The 17,896-nt window shown below is 44.4% G+C and overlaps 1 protein-coding gene across 1 annotated transcript in view; it reads left to right on the top strand.

Moving 5' to 3' along the window:
- ptprfa (protein tyrosine phosphatase receptor type Fa) overlaps positions 1-17,896 on the top strand; it is a 351,241-nt gene that overhangs the window by 241,031 nt on the left and 92,314 nt on the right. The window contains exon 16 of the mRNA XM_047374177.1: positions 13,724-13,821. Coding sequence (XP_047230133.1) covers positions 13,724-13,821 — 98 coding nt within the window. The remainder of the gene's footprint in view (positions 1-13,723; positions 13,822-17,896) is intronic.

Genomic DNA, 17,896 nt, shown 5'->3' with positions numbered 1-17,896 from the left:
AAGGCAGAGAAATGTGCGTTTCACATCACTACTACATCCTTTTTGGGCTTCATCATTTCCCCAGATCAGGTGATTGTCGACCCCTCCAAAGTAAAGGCCGTATTGGAATGGCCTGTTCAAACTGATCGCAAGCAGCTTCAGAGATTTCTGGGCTTCACAAACTTTTATAGGAGGTTTATTAGAAATTACAGCCTGGTTGCTACTCCCATGAATGCTCTTACCTCTTCCAAAACAATATTTGTGTGGAATAGGGACGCAGAGAAGACCTTCAACAGGTTGAAGGAACTCTTCACGTCAGCTCCAGTGCTACGGTCTCCTGACCCAGAAAGACAGTTTATCGTGGAGGTGGATGCCTCAAGCACTGGGGTCGGAGCCGTGTTAAGCCAGAGAGGTGAGAATGATCGTGTTCACCCATGTGCTTTCTTCTCAAGGACTCTATCACAGGCTGAGCGGAATTACGACGTGGGAGACAGAGAGTTGCTGGCCGTCAAGTTGGCATTGGCTGGAGGGGACTAAGGACCTTTTATGGTGTGGACTGACCAGAAGAATTTAGAGTACCTGAAATCAGCAAAACGGCTAAACCCCAGGCAGGCAAGGTGGGCCTTGTTTTTTGGTCGGTTTAATTTCTCCCTGTCTTACAGGCCAGGGAGTAAAAATGGCAAACCTGATGCCCTGTCCCGGATTCAAGAGCCCGCAGAATCTCAGTCTGCGGGTGAAGAGGAGTTTATCCTTCCCGAGGCCATCAGGTTGTCTGTGTCCCGAGTTTAGGTGGAAAGGGAGGTCCAGGAGGCCATTAGAGATCTGTCTATCCCACCATCATTCCCACCGAACCGCTGTTTTGTTCCTGAGCCCCTTGTGCCTAAGGTACTGGAGTCCTGTCATTGTTCTCGTCTCGTTTGTCATCCTGGAGTCAGCAGAACTATTCAGACGGTACAACCTCAGTTTTGGTGGGGATCGCTTGTGAAGGATGTCAAAGACTATGTTTCTGCATGCACTCAACGTTGTCAAGCCAAGCCTTGTCGTCGCTCCCCTGCGGGGTTGTTGCACCCATTGCCCATTCCCCCTCGCCCATGGTCGCACATTGCGATGAACTTTGTGACAGGTTTACCGGTTTCAAATGGTCACTCTGTACTACTAACCATAATTGACAGATTTTCAAAGATGGTTAATCGGGTGACCCTGGAGAAGCTTCCATCTGCAAAGGAGATGGGTGAGATATTGACCAGAGAAGTTTTCAGGCTCCATGGAATTCCTAATGACATTGATTCCGATAGAGGACTCCAGTTTGTGTTACGTTTTTGGAAGGAGTTCTGTTCTTTGTTGGGAATTTCTGTTAGTCTCTCTTCAGGGTTTCATCCTCAGTCTGATGGCCAAACTGAGAGCCGACCAAGAAGTAGAAGCCAAACTTCGCATTTTATGTGAGTCAGACCCGACCAAGTGGTCACAAAATGTGCCCTGGGTTGAATATGCCATGAACTCTTTGCAGTCAAGTGCCAATGGTTTGTCCCCTTTCCATGTTGTGTTTGGTTTCCAGCCACCCATGTTTTCGGTTCAGGAGAGAGAGGCTAATGTCCCGTCCGCCCAAGCAGCTGCCCTAAGGTGCCAAAGAATATGGAGAAAGGCCAGGAGGTCGATGATCAGAATGTCACTGGTTCAGTCAAGAACGGCCAACCGGAGATGGATCCCTGCCGCTAAGTACCAGGTGTGGCTCTCCGCCAAAGACCTACCGTTAAGGGTAGAGTCCCGGAAGTTGGCATCCCAATTTGTTGGACCCTTCCCAATTTCCAAGATCATCAACCCTGTTTCTGTACGGCTGAGATTACCCAGTTCCATGAGGATTCACCCCACGTTCCACATCTCTCAGGTCAAGCCCTTCGTGGAGCCCCAACTCGACTCAAGTTCAACCCAAGACAAAAGCAGGTTAGTGACTTTTCTGATCCTTGCAAGATCTGGAGAAACTACAAGTCACTAATCCTTCTTTCTGCTTCAGTGATTCCCGGACGCTGTGTGGAGTTTAACCTGAGTGACGTTTTCCTGTGGCTGAATAAACCTTTTAATGTTTCACTTCTGTGTCTGGCTGAATCTTGGGTCCACCTGTTTCTGATCTGTAATACTATAAATCTGTTGTGGAGAGTGTGATCCCTTCTGCCATCATCTGTTGGGGAAGCAGCATCAGAGCCAGGGACTTAAAAAAGCTCAACAAGCTGATAAAGAAAGCGGGCTCTGTTCTGGGGACTTTTCTAGAACCTCTGGAGATTGTACATTGTACAAAGAAGGATTCTTCATAAAATGAAAGACATTATCGAGAACCCTAATCATCCTCTTCATGGGACGGTTGTACAACAACAGAGTGTCTTCAGTCAGAGGCTTCTTCAGATCTGCTGTAAGACAGACGGGTACAGGAGATCCTTCCTGCCCACAGCCATGAGCATCTACAATGGCTCTTTGAAAAAACCTGTAGAATGTGAGCTACAACATTTAATTTCCCTTCGGGATGAATAAGGTATTTTGGAATTTGATTTGGATTGAATTGAAACATGAAACTGTGGTTTCTCTTGCAGAGCTGTTTGCTTAAAACCATGAAAAATGGACTATAATAATGGGTTCACAATCCACTAAGTTAGGTTTACATAAAAAGCCAATCTTAGGAAAATGTGTTTGTATGTACAAGGAAAACAAAGTGCTCTATTTGATCCTTAAGGGGTAAGACAAATAAAATCAATTGGAATTGTGAGGAAAAACTGTGGCAACACAGTTTATAAAATACCTTCATTCCCTTAAAATGTAAAACATTGCTGGAGAAAAATAGTATATTTTATATTCTAGTACTTGCAGTTATTCACCTCCAGTGTAGGGTATGTTACTTTAAAAAAGTAATTAGTTATAGTTACTAGTTACTTCTGCCAAAATGTAACTGAGATAATAACTGAGTTACCCCACTATAAAAGTAACCAGTTAACAAAGAAAGTAACTATTGCGTAACTTTTTAATGTTTAAATATGTCTACGAATTTAGATTTTTTTTCTAAGATTTCACCAGCCAGTTGCATTAAAAGGAACTACATAGACAAGTAGCCTACTTACACAGAACCTTTAATATTTAGTGCACATGTACGTTTTTGCCTTTTACCTCAAGGAGAATAAGGTAGTGCCTGTACTTCCACTTTGAAAACGCAATCTTTCCCTCCAGACACGCAGCTCCTCCACCAATTGCCCCTTTTCGGCTGGCTTGTTTTAGGTGGCGCGGCGCAGCTCCACCCCACTCGGTTATGCTCTACTTGTTTGGTACCAGTCGTGTTTCCATTTACCCACTGATGGCTGGAGTTATAGCAGCTGAAGCTCTGCCTTCAGCTGTCAGTGTAGTGCTGCTATTATTGTTACTCTGTGACATTGTCACATTTGTCAGTAATTGTCTTTGAGGAGTCGGACCAGGATACAGGGAGATACTCTGGAGCCATATGGTATGATTAAGATCCATATCTATTTGGAAGGTTTGATGAGCAGAATTTACAGTGCAGACTTATGAGCCCGGAGAAACAGGTCAAAATAAACAGGATGTACTGGGAGCTGAACGGGAACAGAAACTTAACTGGCATGGAATCAGGAACAAACCAGGGGCACAGCAGGACGTGGCGATGGGGAACAAGTGAAACCGGTGAGCTTTTCTACAGAGGGAAGTGAATAGTGAGACAATGGGAAGGAGAGGCAGGTAATCCTACACCCAGATTCAGGTTAAAAGTTCATCCAAGAGCACCTAACTGCTGATTCATTGACCAAATTGCTCAGGAGGTTAGAAACTCGCTGCCTCTGTCGGCGACAGGGAACAAGTGAATCCGGTGAGCTTTTATACAGAGGGAAGTGAATAGTGAGACAATGGGAAGGAGAGGCAGGTAATCAGGGTGAGTACTGACAGGTGTGATGACCAGGTGTAGGGAACTGAGGTGTTGGGGGTTATGATTATTGATTGATTAATCTTGATCAATAATTATAATTACAAATCATAATCTGACAAAATCAACTTCTTAACCAAAATCCTCATTTATGAATCGAGACCAGAGATGTTTCTGGTGTTGTAATTGCGGCTCAACGCCTTTGACAATTACAACCGTTAAATACTCCGTAATAATTTATAACTATTGCAGAGATGTCACTGTTTAATCGACCATTTCTGCCGAAACGTGTGGAATGTTAACCTTATTTTGACTGACGAATCACTTTCGCACACAATGAACACAAAACGCTCTCTCTTTATCTCTGTGAATATTTATTAATCTTCACCCACTCAACATGCAAAATTCTACATAACAAGGGTAACACATCTAACTAAGCAAAAATAAAGAAAACAGCAGTGGGTGTTGAATCAACCAGTATTTAGGGCACAATTGAGAATATGACGAAAGGGTGTGGGGGTGAGTGGAGAGTGGGGGGGGGGGCGAGGCGCCACTCCGACTGTACTCAGGGCTCATAAAACATCCCCCCAACTCTTGAACAGACAAAGACTTATAAAACTTTTGGCGGCAAGCTAGCAAACAGTGAGGTGGAAGACAAAAGGGAAATGGAGATTTTTACCATGAGGTCGTTTTAACAGTCCAGTCTTACAACGCACCCGCATTGACTCCCAGATAGTAATGGGTTACACTCCAAGAGAGCGGTCAGTCCCGTCCTTTGGTCTTCTTGACGAAAAGGAAAAAATAGGATCTGACCATCAGCAGTCGACTAGGGGTGAAACACGATGACGGTTCGTTTCCTCGAACTCCGTGTTTTAGTTACGTGTTAAACTCACGTCTTCAATCGGCAAAGTGACATTTCTGGCCTTCCTAGTCCAGAGACCTCAGTTATGAATTGTTCTTTGGCCAACGAGAGAGAGAAATAAATGAAGACTCCACGTGGGATCTCTTCTTCTCCAGAGGATGCTCCAGTTGCGTGGTAACCGTGTCAAGATTTCCAGTTGAAAGCGGGGTTTTCAACATGGAGGCCTCCATATATAGTGCCCTGTGACGTCAGACTTGGGGCGTGTCATATCAGCCGCCATGTCCTGGATACAAAATGGCCGAAAGCACCAGGAGGCCTGGTGTCTGTGCAAGAAGTCCAATATTCAGCAACAAGTGGTCCAACATTCCCCCCTAGGTTCAAAGGGTGAGATGAATCGCAGTCTTTGAAGCTACCGGGATCATTCTGTCCTTTGCTGACCAATCAGTGATCCGTGGCGAAGCAGAACAAAACAAAACTGTCTCTGTGTTCCTCAAAACCTACGACTGGGCAGGATAGAGGTTAGCCTGGGCAGGACTAAACTCTGACTAACTCATACCTTTCTACATTGTTCAATGAGAAAATACAGGACAATACATTCATATCATCATTACATTCCTTGGTCAGCTTTGGTAACCCTGAGACAAAATGAAACAGCAATAAAAGATACCGTACATATATATGTATATATATAAAAGAAAATAAATCATGGTTCATAGCTTATTCGTCCAACTTCTACTAGGCACTGGAACCTGGCTGTGTCATTGGCAAAGGCGGTGCTATGAACCGTGGGGGAATGAATGTGAGGGAATCAATCCTGACCTGTAAACGCTTAACCTGCTGGTTTGCGGTGTATAATCAAAAAACGAATGTTTAAAACAGGTTTAGGCTTAAACCATTAGCTCTTCCAAATGATGATGGGTTTTAATATGATCCTGTCTCTAAACTATCTAGATGTGAAAAGAGGGAGAAAAAGAATAAAGGAATTGCAGTACTTAGGCTATAAGCCAGGTGTGTTTGTGGAGGTTGCAAGGTGTCTGCTGTGGTGGTCTTAGGATTTCTCTACTAAGTTCAGCAGGACTAGGCCAGTGGGTATCTGTGCCTCGGTGGGACTGTCTACAGATGAACCAACCTCCTTTAATAAGATTTTGCATGAAATCTCTGGCAATGTGTGTGTCCATTACATCATTCTTAATCACTTTTGTGAGGTCTGCTGTGCGTGCAGAGTGTTATGGAAAAATATCGTGCCAATTTACAGTTTAAGACTGTGTCCTAGAAGGTAGTTCTATGTTTAACTGTTTCTGTTGAAGAAAGTTGTTAGTGATTAGTGCATGTTAGTGTGCGTTCATGAAACATGCACCTATTTAACTGGTGCTACGCACTAGTCTCTCCTTTCCCGGACATGGAGACAAGCTCTGTTCTTGGGGAGGAGAGTTTGATGTAGGACTTCATCTGGTTCAGCAAACGTGCAGCAGCTGGGATGATGGTGTCAACCTTTTCTGACAAGCATCCAACCCACTTAATGAAGCTGCATGTCACAGTTAGGAGGAATTTGTTACCTCCTGTTAATTTTGGAGCTGGTTCGACCCAGTTGGTCTGAAGGTGGAACCAAGGTAATGAAACCCCCCTTCACTGAAGCGGTGGTTGACTGATTGGCTGGGATGGCTGAAACTGGCAGCAGGTTAAACATCCTTTGATGTAGACCTGGGTGTCGTAAGACGTTGGAGGCCAGCGCGCCATCTGTTGGAGGATGTGGAGTGTGGCTTTGTAGTTCCTATGGCACCCTACAGGAGAGTAATGGGTGTCGGATAACGTGACCCCCTTTGGTCTGTTGGAACAATGTCCACAGCATGGGAGAGCTGTTTGATGCCAATCTGCACACTGGCTGTCTTGAGGAGAGGGCGGAGCCCGTCTACTAAAAGGAGTGTGTGGCTGTGTTGTGCCTCAGTTACAAGGGGGTGTTTTTGGCACAAATGGTCATACAGCTCTCTAATGGTTGATGGATGTCCCAGCCAGAATGCTAGTAGCACTTCTGGTATGAACATGGTATCCAGGTGTACACCTTCCACCACTTTGGGGTTATAAGTGTCCACACCTGGGTTCTTTAAAAATCCATGACTGCATCTGGCAGGAGTTTCCTGGATGGCTGGGTGCAGCTGTGTCTCAGAGGTGCACATGACCGGATTTGATGAGGGCCTGAGAAGTTCTTCGGGCTCTCCTAAGCTGGTGATTTGGTTGGCCACAAAGAGTGGTTTGCTGCTTAAACCCAGTGGGTTTTGCACCTCCGCCTGGACCCAGAGTTGGTTCTGGTGGCAGTCAGAGTGGGGCCAGCCGGTCCTGGCCACCAAGAAAAAGGTCTTTGTTTAATGTGCACATATAGATGGGGTGCACCAGAGCTGTGTCTTCGAGTGTGATGTCCAGCTCCACCCAACTAGTGATGCATGATCGGTTTTGGGTGCGGCTGGTGATACTTACATCACGAACTTCAGCCTGAAGTGGTTTACTGAGGGAGAGCATGGCTCTACTCACCTCCTCAAACGAGGCTGATCTCTGATCCTGTTTTAAAATGGAACCTCAGTTTGACATGTCCTCCTATACTGGTGAGATAGTATAGGTAACCTATATCTTCATTATGGTTCAGTTTACCTAAGAACCTTGGAGCAATGGTTTGTGGTGTTTCTCCTGGAGAGGTCCAAAGGGGTTCTTGGAGTTTCCCAGGTTTGTCTCCCCATCCGATCAGGTAGAGTCTGATGGCTGTGGAGACTGGGTACACGCCTAGTCATGCTGACGGGAAGTTTGGGTCTGGTTTAACTGGAGGGTCGGCTTCCTGTTTCAAGGGTTGTGGGGGCGTGGTGGCCTGACGCACCGCTTCCGTCACCATCTTACGCAAGGCCTCCTCCATCTCTTTCCCCATAATCGCTTCTGCATGTCAGTTCCACCCTTTTCCATCAGGTTTATCATTAGGCTTCACGTGATGGTCAGGTCGTCTGTTCGACCGGAAGTGGTCCGGCAACTTTGACTGTTGTTGGTATTCAGTACCACCCCCCCAGTCCAGCTGACCAAACCTACGTTGTTCCCTGAACTTGTTCTTCACATGGGTTCTGGTTGAAGGCATTTCCTGACCTTCTAATGCAAGGCTGGTTCTTTCAGTCTGGACCTGTAAAACTCTAGCCTCGCTCTCTGATCCCTTGGTCGGGCGAGCACGTGTTTCCCACGCCATCTGAGCATATTTGCAGATCTCTTGCATGCTCATGGCCTTGGTTCTGCAATACATAGTAACATCGTATCGCACACTTTCATGAAGGTTGTGGAGGAACAAGGATTTAAATGCATGTTCCTCCTCAATGCTGGGCGCATTGCGTCCTTGGAAGTAAACGGCTCTCAAGCGTCCGTAATACTCCCTGGGAGCTTCGCTTTTCTTCTGCTGGATAGTGAAAGCACCAAGTGTGGCGGAGGCCCGGTCCGTGTACACAGAATATTCTTCCCTTAAAGCTTCGCAAAGGGTTGAATAACGGTCTCGGACTGCGGGTGTCAGGCTCTCCATGAAAACATGGACGCTCCTGGATGTTGTCTTCCAGATGAACTTCAGTTTCTCCCGTGCTGATGGGCAGTACAAATCTAGAAGACAGCGTTCCACTTCCCTAAGATAATCATCAATGTTTGATTCTGCATTATTAGGGTCGAAACGCTCTATGTCTTTGGCAAGGGACTCAAGCTGGCGGGTGCGCAATCCACTCTCAGGGATCGGTCCCGGCCCATCTGAGTCATCATTGGAGAGTTCACTCCGGCTGCACTCAGGGGATATCAGTGCATCACGCCTCATCCTCGGAGGAGGCAGTGGAGGCTGCTCCCGGTATAACGGTGGGCCCTGTGCTTCCCGGACTCGGGCAGCGGTTGAGGGCGGTAGGAACCACCTGAATCCCAGGGGCGGCACTCCTGTCGCCTTGGCGGAGGTGAGGGATCGTAGAGGACAGTACTGCGAGTCACGTTTGACGGCTGCTCGCATCTGAACCGTGAACTATTTACACCTGCTGGGTCCCCAGCTAGGTACCGTTCATGGCTGCTGATTGCAGTGGGGTGGGGCACCGCACCACTGAACCTATTCTGACTACTTACACCTGTTCTTGCCTCGGTGGATGTATGGGGAACCCTATGATCCTGGAAAGGTAATCTCTGGAGAGCAGCTTCTACATCTTCCAGATCTGACATGCAGGTTCTCTCAGGGTTTCGCAGGTGTGGCTCACCTCCAAAGGTTTCAACCTGTGAGGTGGGTTTCGGTCCGTCCCCCCATTCTTCCAGGGGGGGAGGGGTGGCATGGCTACCCTCTATTGCTTCCAATCTATTTCCAACTTCTGTTATCTCACCTCTAAGGACATCCACTGTCTGCAAAGTATCATTCAGCTCGAACTGCAGTTTAACGCGCTGGTCAACTTCCAACATTAACCTTCGCTGATACAACAGAGTGAGCTGTCCTAACACATCTGAGACCCGTCTGTCCTTCGGTGGGTTTTTAATGAGTTGGAGCAACTCCTGAATCCTGGCTTCACATTGCTCAATGCCATACTCATTGAGACCTTTATGCTCCTCTGGGGACAACAGAATCGCTGACCCAATCACCTCTTGTGCCTGCATTCCTATGGGGTCCTCCACCATACACACATCTCCAGCTGCAGTCTGGGATGTTCCCTCCATCTTTGGCCCAAAATGCACAATGCAAACACACAAACTGTTTATTTATGAACCACCACTAAAAGAAATTAGCAGCAATGCAACAGGCTAAGCTGTTCAGTGATTAAAGGATTGCTAAAATTAATTAGCCGCACACAACAGGCTAAGCTATTCAGCTCACTGCCTGATTCATACCTGTATCTTCCAGGTGTATGGGTTTGCTTAAAATGGGCAAACAGGTTTGACCGTTCAAACTGTGGCTTACCCAAGTCTATGCTTTAATGGGGGTAATCAAGTAAACACACAAAAAGGGGAAGAAGGGAAAGAATTTTGAAATAACCCAAAACCAAATTCAAAATAAAAGTTTTAAAATGGCAAAACGAAACTAAAACATTCAATGCTGTTCTTAGCTTCAAATAAGTGTTAGTACTCTTCTAATATGGATCACCTACCTTCCTGTTAGACAACTAAGTTAGTTTTATGAGTCAGATCAAAACATGCTTCACACAATAAAACCCAGCAAAAATGCTTAAATTTTATCCAAAAGTGGTAATGAATGATCTGTAACTTCAACTTTCAACTTAAGTTATGCCCTTTTGATCATAGGTGATGGAATTATCTGCCTGTGTTAATGTATTGAGTGATTAAAATCAAAGTAGGAAATGCAATTCTCACTAGTGACCAGCAGATGGTAGTAAGTGCAGGTCTGCGGTTTGGGAAATCCAGCTGCAATCTGTAATCTATTAAATGGCCACCAGATGTAGGTGTTGTTCTCTACCTGACTGGGAGAATGTTGGTCACAACTGTAATTACGCCCAGCGGACACTGGGGCAGGTCTGCTGCCTATCAGCTCTGGTTTTTACAGCTGCAGCAGCAGGCTGGCGACTGGAAATTAACTTTAACTTTTCCACAAGTTAAACCAACTTTCACCTTGCATCCACAACAAACACCTCTGAAAGATAATGTTATCCTTTGCAGTAGAACTTAGCACAACCTAGTCAAAATATCCCCTAATTCCCAAACGTTCTGTGGGGTGGGGGTGATGTTGAAGCGTTGTGCATGTCCGCAGTTACACTCCAGTCACGTCCTTTGGTCTTCTTGGCGAAAAGGAAAAAATAGGATCTGTGTTTCTCCGTGTTTTAGTTACGTGTTAAAACGCACGTCTTCGATCGGCAAAGTGAAATTTCTGGCCTTCCTAGTCCAGAGACCTCAGTTATGAATTGTTCGTTGGCCAACGAGAGAGAGAGAAATAAATGAAGACTCCACGTGGGATCTCTTCTTCTCCAGAGGATGCTCCAGTTGCGTGGTAAACGTGTCAAGATTTCCAGCTGAAAGTGGGGTTTTCAACATGGAGGCCTCCATATATAGCGCCCTGTGACGTCAGACTTGGGGCATGTCATATCAGCCGCCATGTCCTGGATACAAAATGGCCAAAAGCACCAGGAGGCCTGGTGTTTGTGCAAGTAGTCCAATATTCAGCAACAAGTGGTCCAACAGAGGGAATTAGATTACTATGACGACAGGGAAACGGAGAAAGCTAAACATGGAGAGACTATACTAAACAACAAACTCAGGGAAACAGATCTGAAGGGAAACACTAACTGGGCAAAGCAGGGAATGTGAAACTAAACAGAACATAAGCTAACATAAATAGTAACTCTAGAAGGAACTTAATCTAAGGACATGGAAACAACTAAAAGTCAACAAGCACAAGAATACTAAGCGAGAAATTAAAACTATATAAAACCAAAGAAGGGAAATAACCATAAGGAATAGACCAAGAGAACTGTACTAATAATAATAAACCCGAGGGAGAAACAATTCTAAGCAATAAACAAATGAGTAACAATAACCAAAGAGACCTATGGACGAGGGAAGGAGGAACTACTAAAACTAAGGGGCAGAAGCGTAGACAAAACTAAAACATCAGGATAACAGTAGGAATAAATAAGCATAACTATTAAACCAAAAGGACAGAAACACCTAACTGAAAAAGTAAAGAAACACAAAACCCAAAATGGCAGATCCTGACAACATGAAGGTAATCCGTGTGAAATCATAAAAATTATAAAATAATTGAAAATAAAAATGTAAATTAAAAAAAAATCCAAATAATGTTTGTATTATTGTATATGCCAGAATGTCTTATATATGTTTTTTTCATGTATAAAATGATCCACTGGGATAATTCTAGAACATCTAGAACACAGCCCAGCCAGAACTTATAAATAAGGCTCAGGCATTCTGATGTGAGGGGGGTTGGGAAGATCAGCAGAGAGGAGAGACGCTGCTGTCTGGACTGGTGTAGCTCCAAAGTTTGTTTAAAGAAGTTACAATTTTTGGCTTAATGAGGAAGTTTTTGTCTGGTTGGATATTCGTGCTCAGCAGATTCACCTGCGTCTTCCTCCTGTTTGATCCGATGTTGGCAGTCTGATTACGGGCAGTTGCTCTCTGCCTGCTCCCTACTCCTGCAGACACTGGTTCGCATAAGGACTTTCAATAATTTTCAGATTCAAACACTTTGTTTCATGGTGGTTTTGTTTTTGAGTGTTTTGGGGGAAATGTTTGTGCGTCTGATCGGCTGATTTTATGTGTGATCATCTTGTTTTGGATGTGATGAAATACAACGCCCCACCTGCCTGTAATTCAGAGAGCTGACATGGTGCCCTTTTTCTTTTTTTTTTCAGCCTTCAGGCATGGTTTATAATTTGTAAATTAAAGAAATACTAAATAATAAAATAAAATTATATTTTGGTTTGACCCACTCCAGCCATTGTTGTCCTTAGCATTGCAGTAGATGCTCTTGAGTGTTATTAATGTTTCCCTGCACTATCTCATCAAAAACCTTCTAATTTCTCCTGGTCCAATGGCCAATTAATGAACACCAGTCTGTTCACATCACATGTAGTCCCAACTCAGCCCCGGTTGGAGCAGGATCTAGGACCAAAAAAGTAGGTACTGGAAACGAAAAAACAGTAATGAAAGCGCTCGCAATACAAACCGAGTGTAGTTGAGTAGGGCCAAATCGAGCCAGTAGAAAAGGGGCAATAGAGCGGCAGCATGGTCAAAGTGATGTGTCCCGGCGTCCTTTGTCTGATAAACAGATTACTTTTGCTGCTGAATTCCTCCTCTACTCCAAAAGTGAACCGTTCTGATGAAGGTAAAGAAAGTTCAGTCTAATAAATTAGTCCTTTCAGGGCTGCAGGGTGGCTGTAACAATGGTCTGATTTTATCAGCATTCACACATCACCAACCCACATTAAAGATTGTCATCTTTTTAAGAAGGTGCACTTTAGGTGCAAATGACTGGTAGTGCTATGTAAAACAGATGTCACACTGAGCTTCATGAAGACAAATGTAGGTTAACTGGAACCAAAGCTTGTAGATGTTATGTCTATCCTGTCTATGCTGGAGAGCTGCAGTAATTAACAAATAAATGCTAAAAATATCAGTCTGTGTGTAACGAATCTATAGAATGTATTTCCATTAGTGATGGAGATTCTGAACTAAATTAACTTGTCAATAATATACTAATGTATTAAATTTGATTCATTATATTGACCAATAAACAACATCAAAACAACTGCAGGATTCAAGATCACCATTTCAAACAATTGTTAGCAATTACAATTTTTTTTTAATGTCACTACTACACCAAGATCAAGAAAATCATTTGAACTGTCACCGTTAGAAGAAAGCTTAAACTAAGTAGGATGTTTAGGAACAATTCATTACTTCTGGAAACTGGAACACCACAGTCACTATCAGCAGGGAAGTCAGTTTTACATCATGAACTATGAGGGTAACAATCTAAACAAGAAGCCCTGCTTCGAAAATAATATATTTAAATTTAACAGAAAACAAGTGATGGACAAAATGAGACAAGGTAAAACTCTAAATCCGTGAATATGTAAAATGTTCCTGTGGCCTTTGATTGTTTTAGTCAATTAAACCATTTTACTCAATAGCTTGGACAAAGGGAGGGTACATCAATCTCCAAGGATAATAAGAATCTAAAAGCATATAAACACTGTAAAAAATCAAAGTAGGAAGAAACAGTAAATACAGTGATCTTCAAGGCAGACATTAGTAAATATTTACATTTATATGAAAAAAATCAGTAATTTAAAAAAAGAAAAAAGAACCCCAAAACTAAGACATTCACAAAAAATTAAACAACTGACCTATGGAAGAAAATAAATTGTTCAATAATTGTTCTTGGTGTTGACGGCCCCAACATGTTAATTTCAACATTCATTTTCACTGTAGTTCTGTGAGACTGTGATCATCTCTACCTGTCTTTTCAGGGATGAGGGAACATCCTCCTATATCTATTGGTGACTTGGCGGACCATGTAGAGAGACTCAAAGCTAATGATGATCTACTTTTTTTACAGGAATTTCAGGTACATCTTTCTTGTCCTAATGTCGCTAATGATGTTACAATGTGAGCACAACACACACCTTTCATTGCTGTGGAAGCTTTTAATGAGCAGGCTAGTGTGTGTTTGGGAGGGGTGGGGTTTGGGATACTTTTAAAATAGCACAACAATGAAAAGCCTATATATCAATGGCAGTACTTGATATAAGTATCCTGTATTACCGTTGCAACAATTGTAATATGATATCAAGCATATTGCATGAAGTGCACTTGGTGCAAAACAAGTAAAAGGAAGTTTTAGGGAGCAGGTTTTATAATGTAGTAATCAACGTTTCCTGTTCCTTCATCACTGTTTCAGAGATAATTCAAATTAAATAAAAATGAACTGCATCATTCATTTTGATTACCAAGTTTAAAGGTGTCTAATATAGCACAAGGGACCCACAAGTAGTATATTGTATTTTGCAGTAGAATAACATTTATTCCTTAACACACTTAGAATTAACACAACATGCACTGGGAACAGGTCCGACTTAGTGCCGGCAATGCGGACCAAACTCCTGCTCCGCTCGTACAGGGACCGGATGGCCCCTAATAAAGGGCCCCCGATTCCATACTCCTGGAGCACCCCCCACAGGGCATCACGAGGGACACAGTCGAATGCCTTCTCCAGGTCCACAAAACACATGTGAACCGGTTGGGCAAACTCCCATGAACCCTCGAGCACCCTGTAGAGGGTATAGAGCTGGTCCAGTGTTCCACGGCTGGGACGAAAACCACACTGTTCCTCCTGAAGCCGAGGTTCGACTATCGGTCGGACTCTCCTCTCCAATACCCTGGCGTAGGCCTTACCAGGGAGGCTGAGGAGTGTGATCCCCCTGTAGTTGGAACACACCCTCCGGTCCCCCTTCTTATAAAGGGGGACCACCACCCCAGTCTGCCGGCAGGGCTGCCCTTTGTCGCCGGTCCTGTTCATAACTTTTATGGACAGGATTTCTAGACGCAGCCAAGGGCCGGAGGGGGTCTGGTTTGGGGACCAGTGGATTTCGTCTCTTCTTTTTGCGGATGACGTGGTCCTGCTGGCCCCCTCTAGCCAAGACCTACAGCATGCGCTGTGGCGGTTCGCAGCCGAGTGTGAAGCGGCCGGGATGAGGATCAGCTCCTCCAAGTCCGAGGCCATGGTACTCGACCGGAAAAGGGTGGCTTGTCCTCTTCAGGTTGGAGGGGAGTTCCTGCCTCAAGTGGAGGAGTTTAAGTATCTCGGGGTCTTGTTCACGAGTGAGGGAAGAATGGAGCGGGAGATCGACAGACGGATCGGTGCAGCTGCCACAGTAATGGGGGCGCTGTGCCGGTCCATTGTGGTGAAGAGAGAGCTGAGCCGAAAAGCAAAGCTCTCAATTTACCGGTCGGTCTACGTTCCTACCCTCACCTATGGCCATGAACTTTGGGTCATGACCGAAAGAACGAGATCACGGATACAAGCGGCTGAAATGAGCTTCCTCCGTAGGGTGGCCGGGCACTCCCTTAGAGATAGGGTGAGGAGCTCGGCCATCCGGGAGGAGCTCGGAGTAGAGCCGCTGCTCCTCCACATTGAGAGGAGCCAGTTGAGGTGGCTCGGGCATCTATACCGGATGCCTCCTGGACGCCTTCCTCGGGAGGTGTTCCAGGCACGTCCCACCGGGAGGAGGCCCAGGGGACGGCCCAGGACACGCTGGAGGGACTATGTCTCTCGGCTGGCCTGGGAACGCCTTGGGCTCCCCCTGGAGGAGCTGGAGCAGGTGTCTGGAGAGAGGGACGTCTGGGCGTCTCTGCTGAGTCTGCTGCCCCCGCGACCCGGTCCTGGATAAGCGGAAGACGACGAACGAACGAACACTTAGACTAGGAGACAGAGTTTTCTTTCCACCTAGCTGGCAATTTAGAATAGATCACTTTTATGACATATTAAGGCTTTATTTACAAATTATGGTAATGTTTTATTTATTAATGTAATTATAATTACAGGTAAAATATTTCTTTGCTATGACAAATTCTATTTTTAAGGTAAAAAAAAAATCAGGGGATTTTTTCACACATATACAGTGTGTCTTTTGCCGATTTGCTGCTCTTCCTGACGTCATGTTGATTTTCTGAAGACAGAGTCTGAAAAGTATAAGACGCATCAGTGGTAAGCACTCTTGACTTCAACAAGAAAGTTCCATCAATGAGAGCTAATCAGTGGTTCCCCCAAAATAGTTTGGAGAAACGCCATTTGTGTTTAGCAACCCTGTTGCCTTAGTTCTGCAATTTTGAGTTATGACTGATCCTTAGTGAAACAATTCCTAGGGCAACTGAAAGCAAATATTGTGCCAGAACTCCCAAACCTAGAGAGATAATGAATCTTTCTGCCACCCCTGTTGAATTGTTTACATTACTGACCACAGAGTGATTCAAGGTCGTGGAATTTACCGGATTGACTGCACTACTTTGTCTCCTTTTCGTCCTTTGCCCCTCATCCTTGGAGAGCTGGATACATTAGATAATATGAAAAGACATGGAAGCGTTTCACACAGAGTTGGGGAAAAATCTGAAAATGTCTTTAAGCTCTTACAACTTGATGATAAGTAGCTGAAGGTTAATTTATAATTCTAGACAAATTCCAATATTGTTTGATTAGTAAAACTGAATTGTGTTCTTGTCATTTGTCTTTTTTGTTAGTCCCTTTCTTACGTTTCTCGTCAGTAAATACTTGTAAAAATAAATTAGTTTGATTGGTGGAACATTTTTACTTTGATTAAGACAGTATCACTGTATGATTTTTCTCCTAGAGCTTGGGTGATATTTTCTTATGTCTAATGGAGATAGTTAATGTCGCCAAGAATAAGACTGAGTCCTGGACTTTGTAAATGTATAATAAATGATCATTCATTAATATAGGAAAATAAATCATATCGCTTATTATTGTCTATTATGTGATTCAACTATTACATTATTGTTACATGCTGTAGTGTCTGCTTGTAGGTTTCTCCCTTTCAGTTTGACGCTGAGCCTCTGCAGCTTAAGCAGGCACAGCTGGTTTTACTCTGCCCTCTAATGAGCTGAGTATAAAGCTGGGTGTGGACCTGATCCCAGGGCCACTTGGGCAGCATGTGTGTTGCAGGAAACTGAGCTCTTGGTATGCACTTGTCCCTTTGTTGCAGGGTGAGTTCTCCACACTGTGGCTGAGAGGTCCCTGGTCATTTATTGTTACCTTCCCCCTATGCCCCTAGACTGCTTGGGGGACATAACACAGGTTGGACAAAACTTCACAATGTCTGTTTTCAACCATGGCCAAAAAATATTTCAAGACTCGGTCATGAGTCTTGGTGATTCCCAATTGTTCAGACCATACACGTTCATGAGCCAATTTGAGCACATGGTCCCAATACTTCACTGGCACAACTATCTGGTGAATAGTTTGTCAATCTTCTTCAGGCGTACCACCAAGATGCTGTACCCATTTACGCATTAAAACACCACGATCAAAAAAGGAGTGTCGTTTCCTCTCTTCAAGATTGTTTGACTCCACAACACACTTTGTTAGCGTCGGATCAGTCTTCTGTGCTTTTATGAGTGCTTCACGAGTCACAGGTAATGATATTACTGTGACAGGGAACCCCTTTTCCCTACTAACTTCATTTACTTCAACTGGCAACAACCCATGCTCAGCTGTAACTGAGGTAAACAGTGAGTCATATAGGTCAAAATCTTGCTCATTTTTACGTGCCTGACCTCTAGTCACCACACTAACTGTGAATACTTCTGGAAATGTCTCCGCCAACACATCTGGCTCTGACACAAATATTGGAGTATTCACCACTTCAAGTGTTGGGTAAACTTTCCCTCCTGCTATGTCATTTCCCATTATAAACTGCACACCATCAATGGGAAAACAGGGCCGCACAGCAACCGGAAAAATGTCCGATTGTGACCCACTGGGTCTCTCAGCACCTTCACTGGTTGCTGATCTTCAGGTTGACCTGTAAGAGACACCAAACCTTTAAAAATGAATGGTTTAAAGCAATGATAGATTGATTCAATGAAACACTGATACAGTTCACAGTCAGCAATCAGGTGTTCAGGCT

The sequence above is a fragment of the Girardinichthys multiradiatus genome, chromosome 9, assembly GCF_021462225.1.
Source record: "Girardinichthys multiradiatus isolate DD_20200921_A chromosome 9, DD_fGirMul_XY1, whole genome shotgun sequence".
Lineage (NCBI taxonomy): Eukaryota > Metazoa > Chordata > Actinopteri > Cyprinodontiformes > Goodeidae > Girardinichthys > Girardinichthys multiradiatus.
The sequence above is the reverse complement of the archived record's forward strand: the minus strand, read 5'-3'. Positions and strand labels throughout refer to the sequence as shown.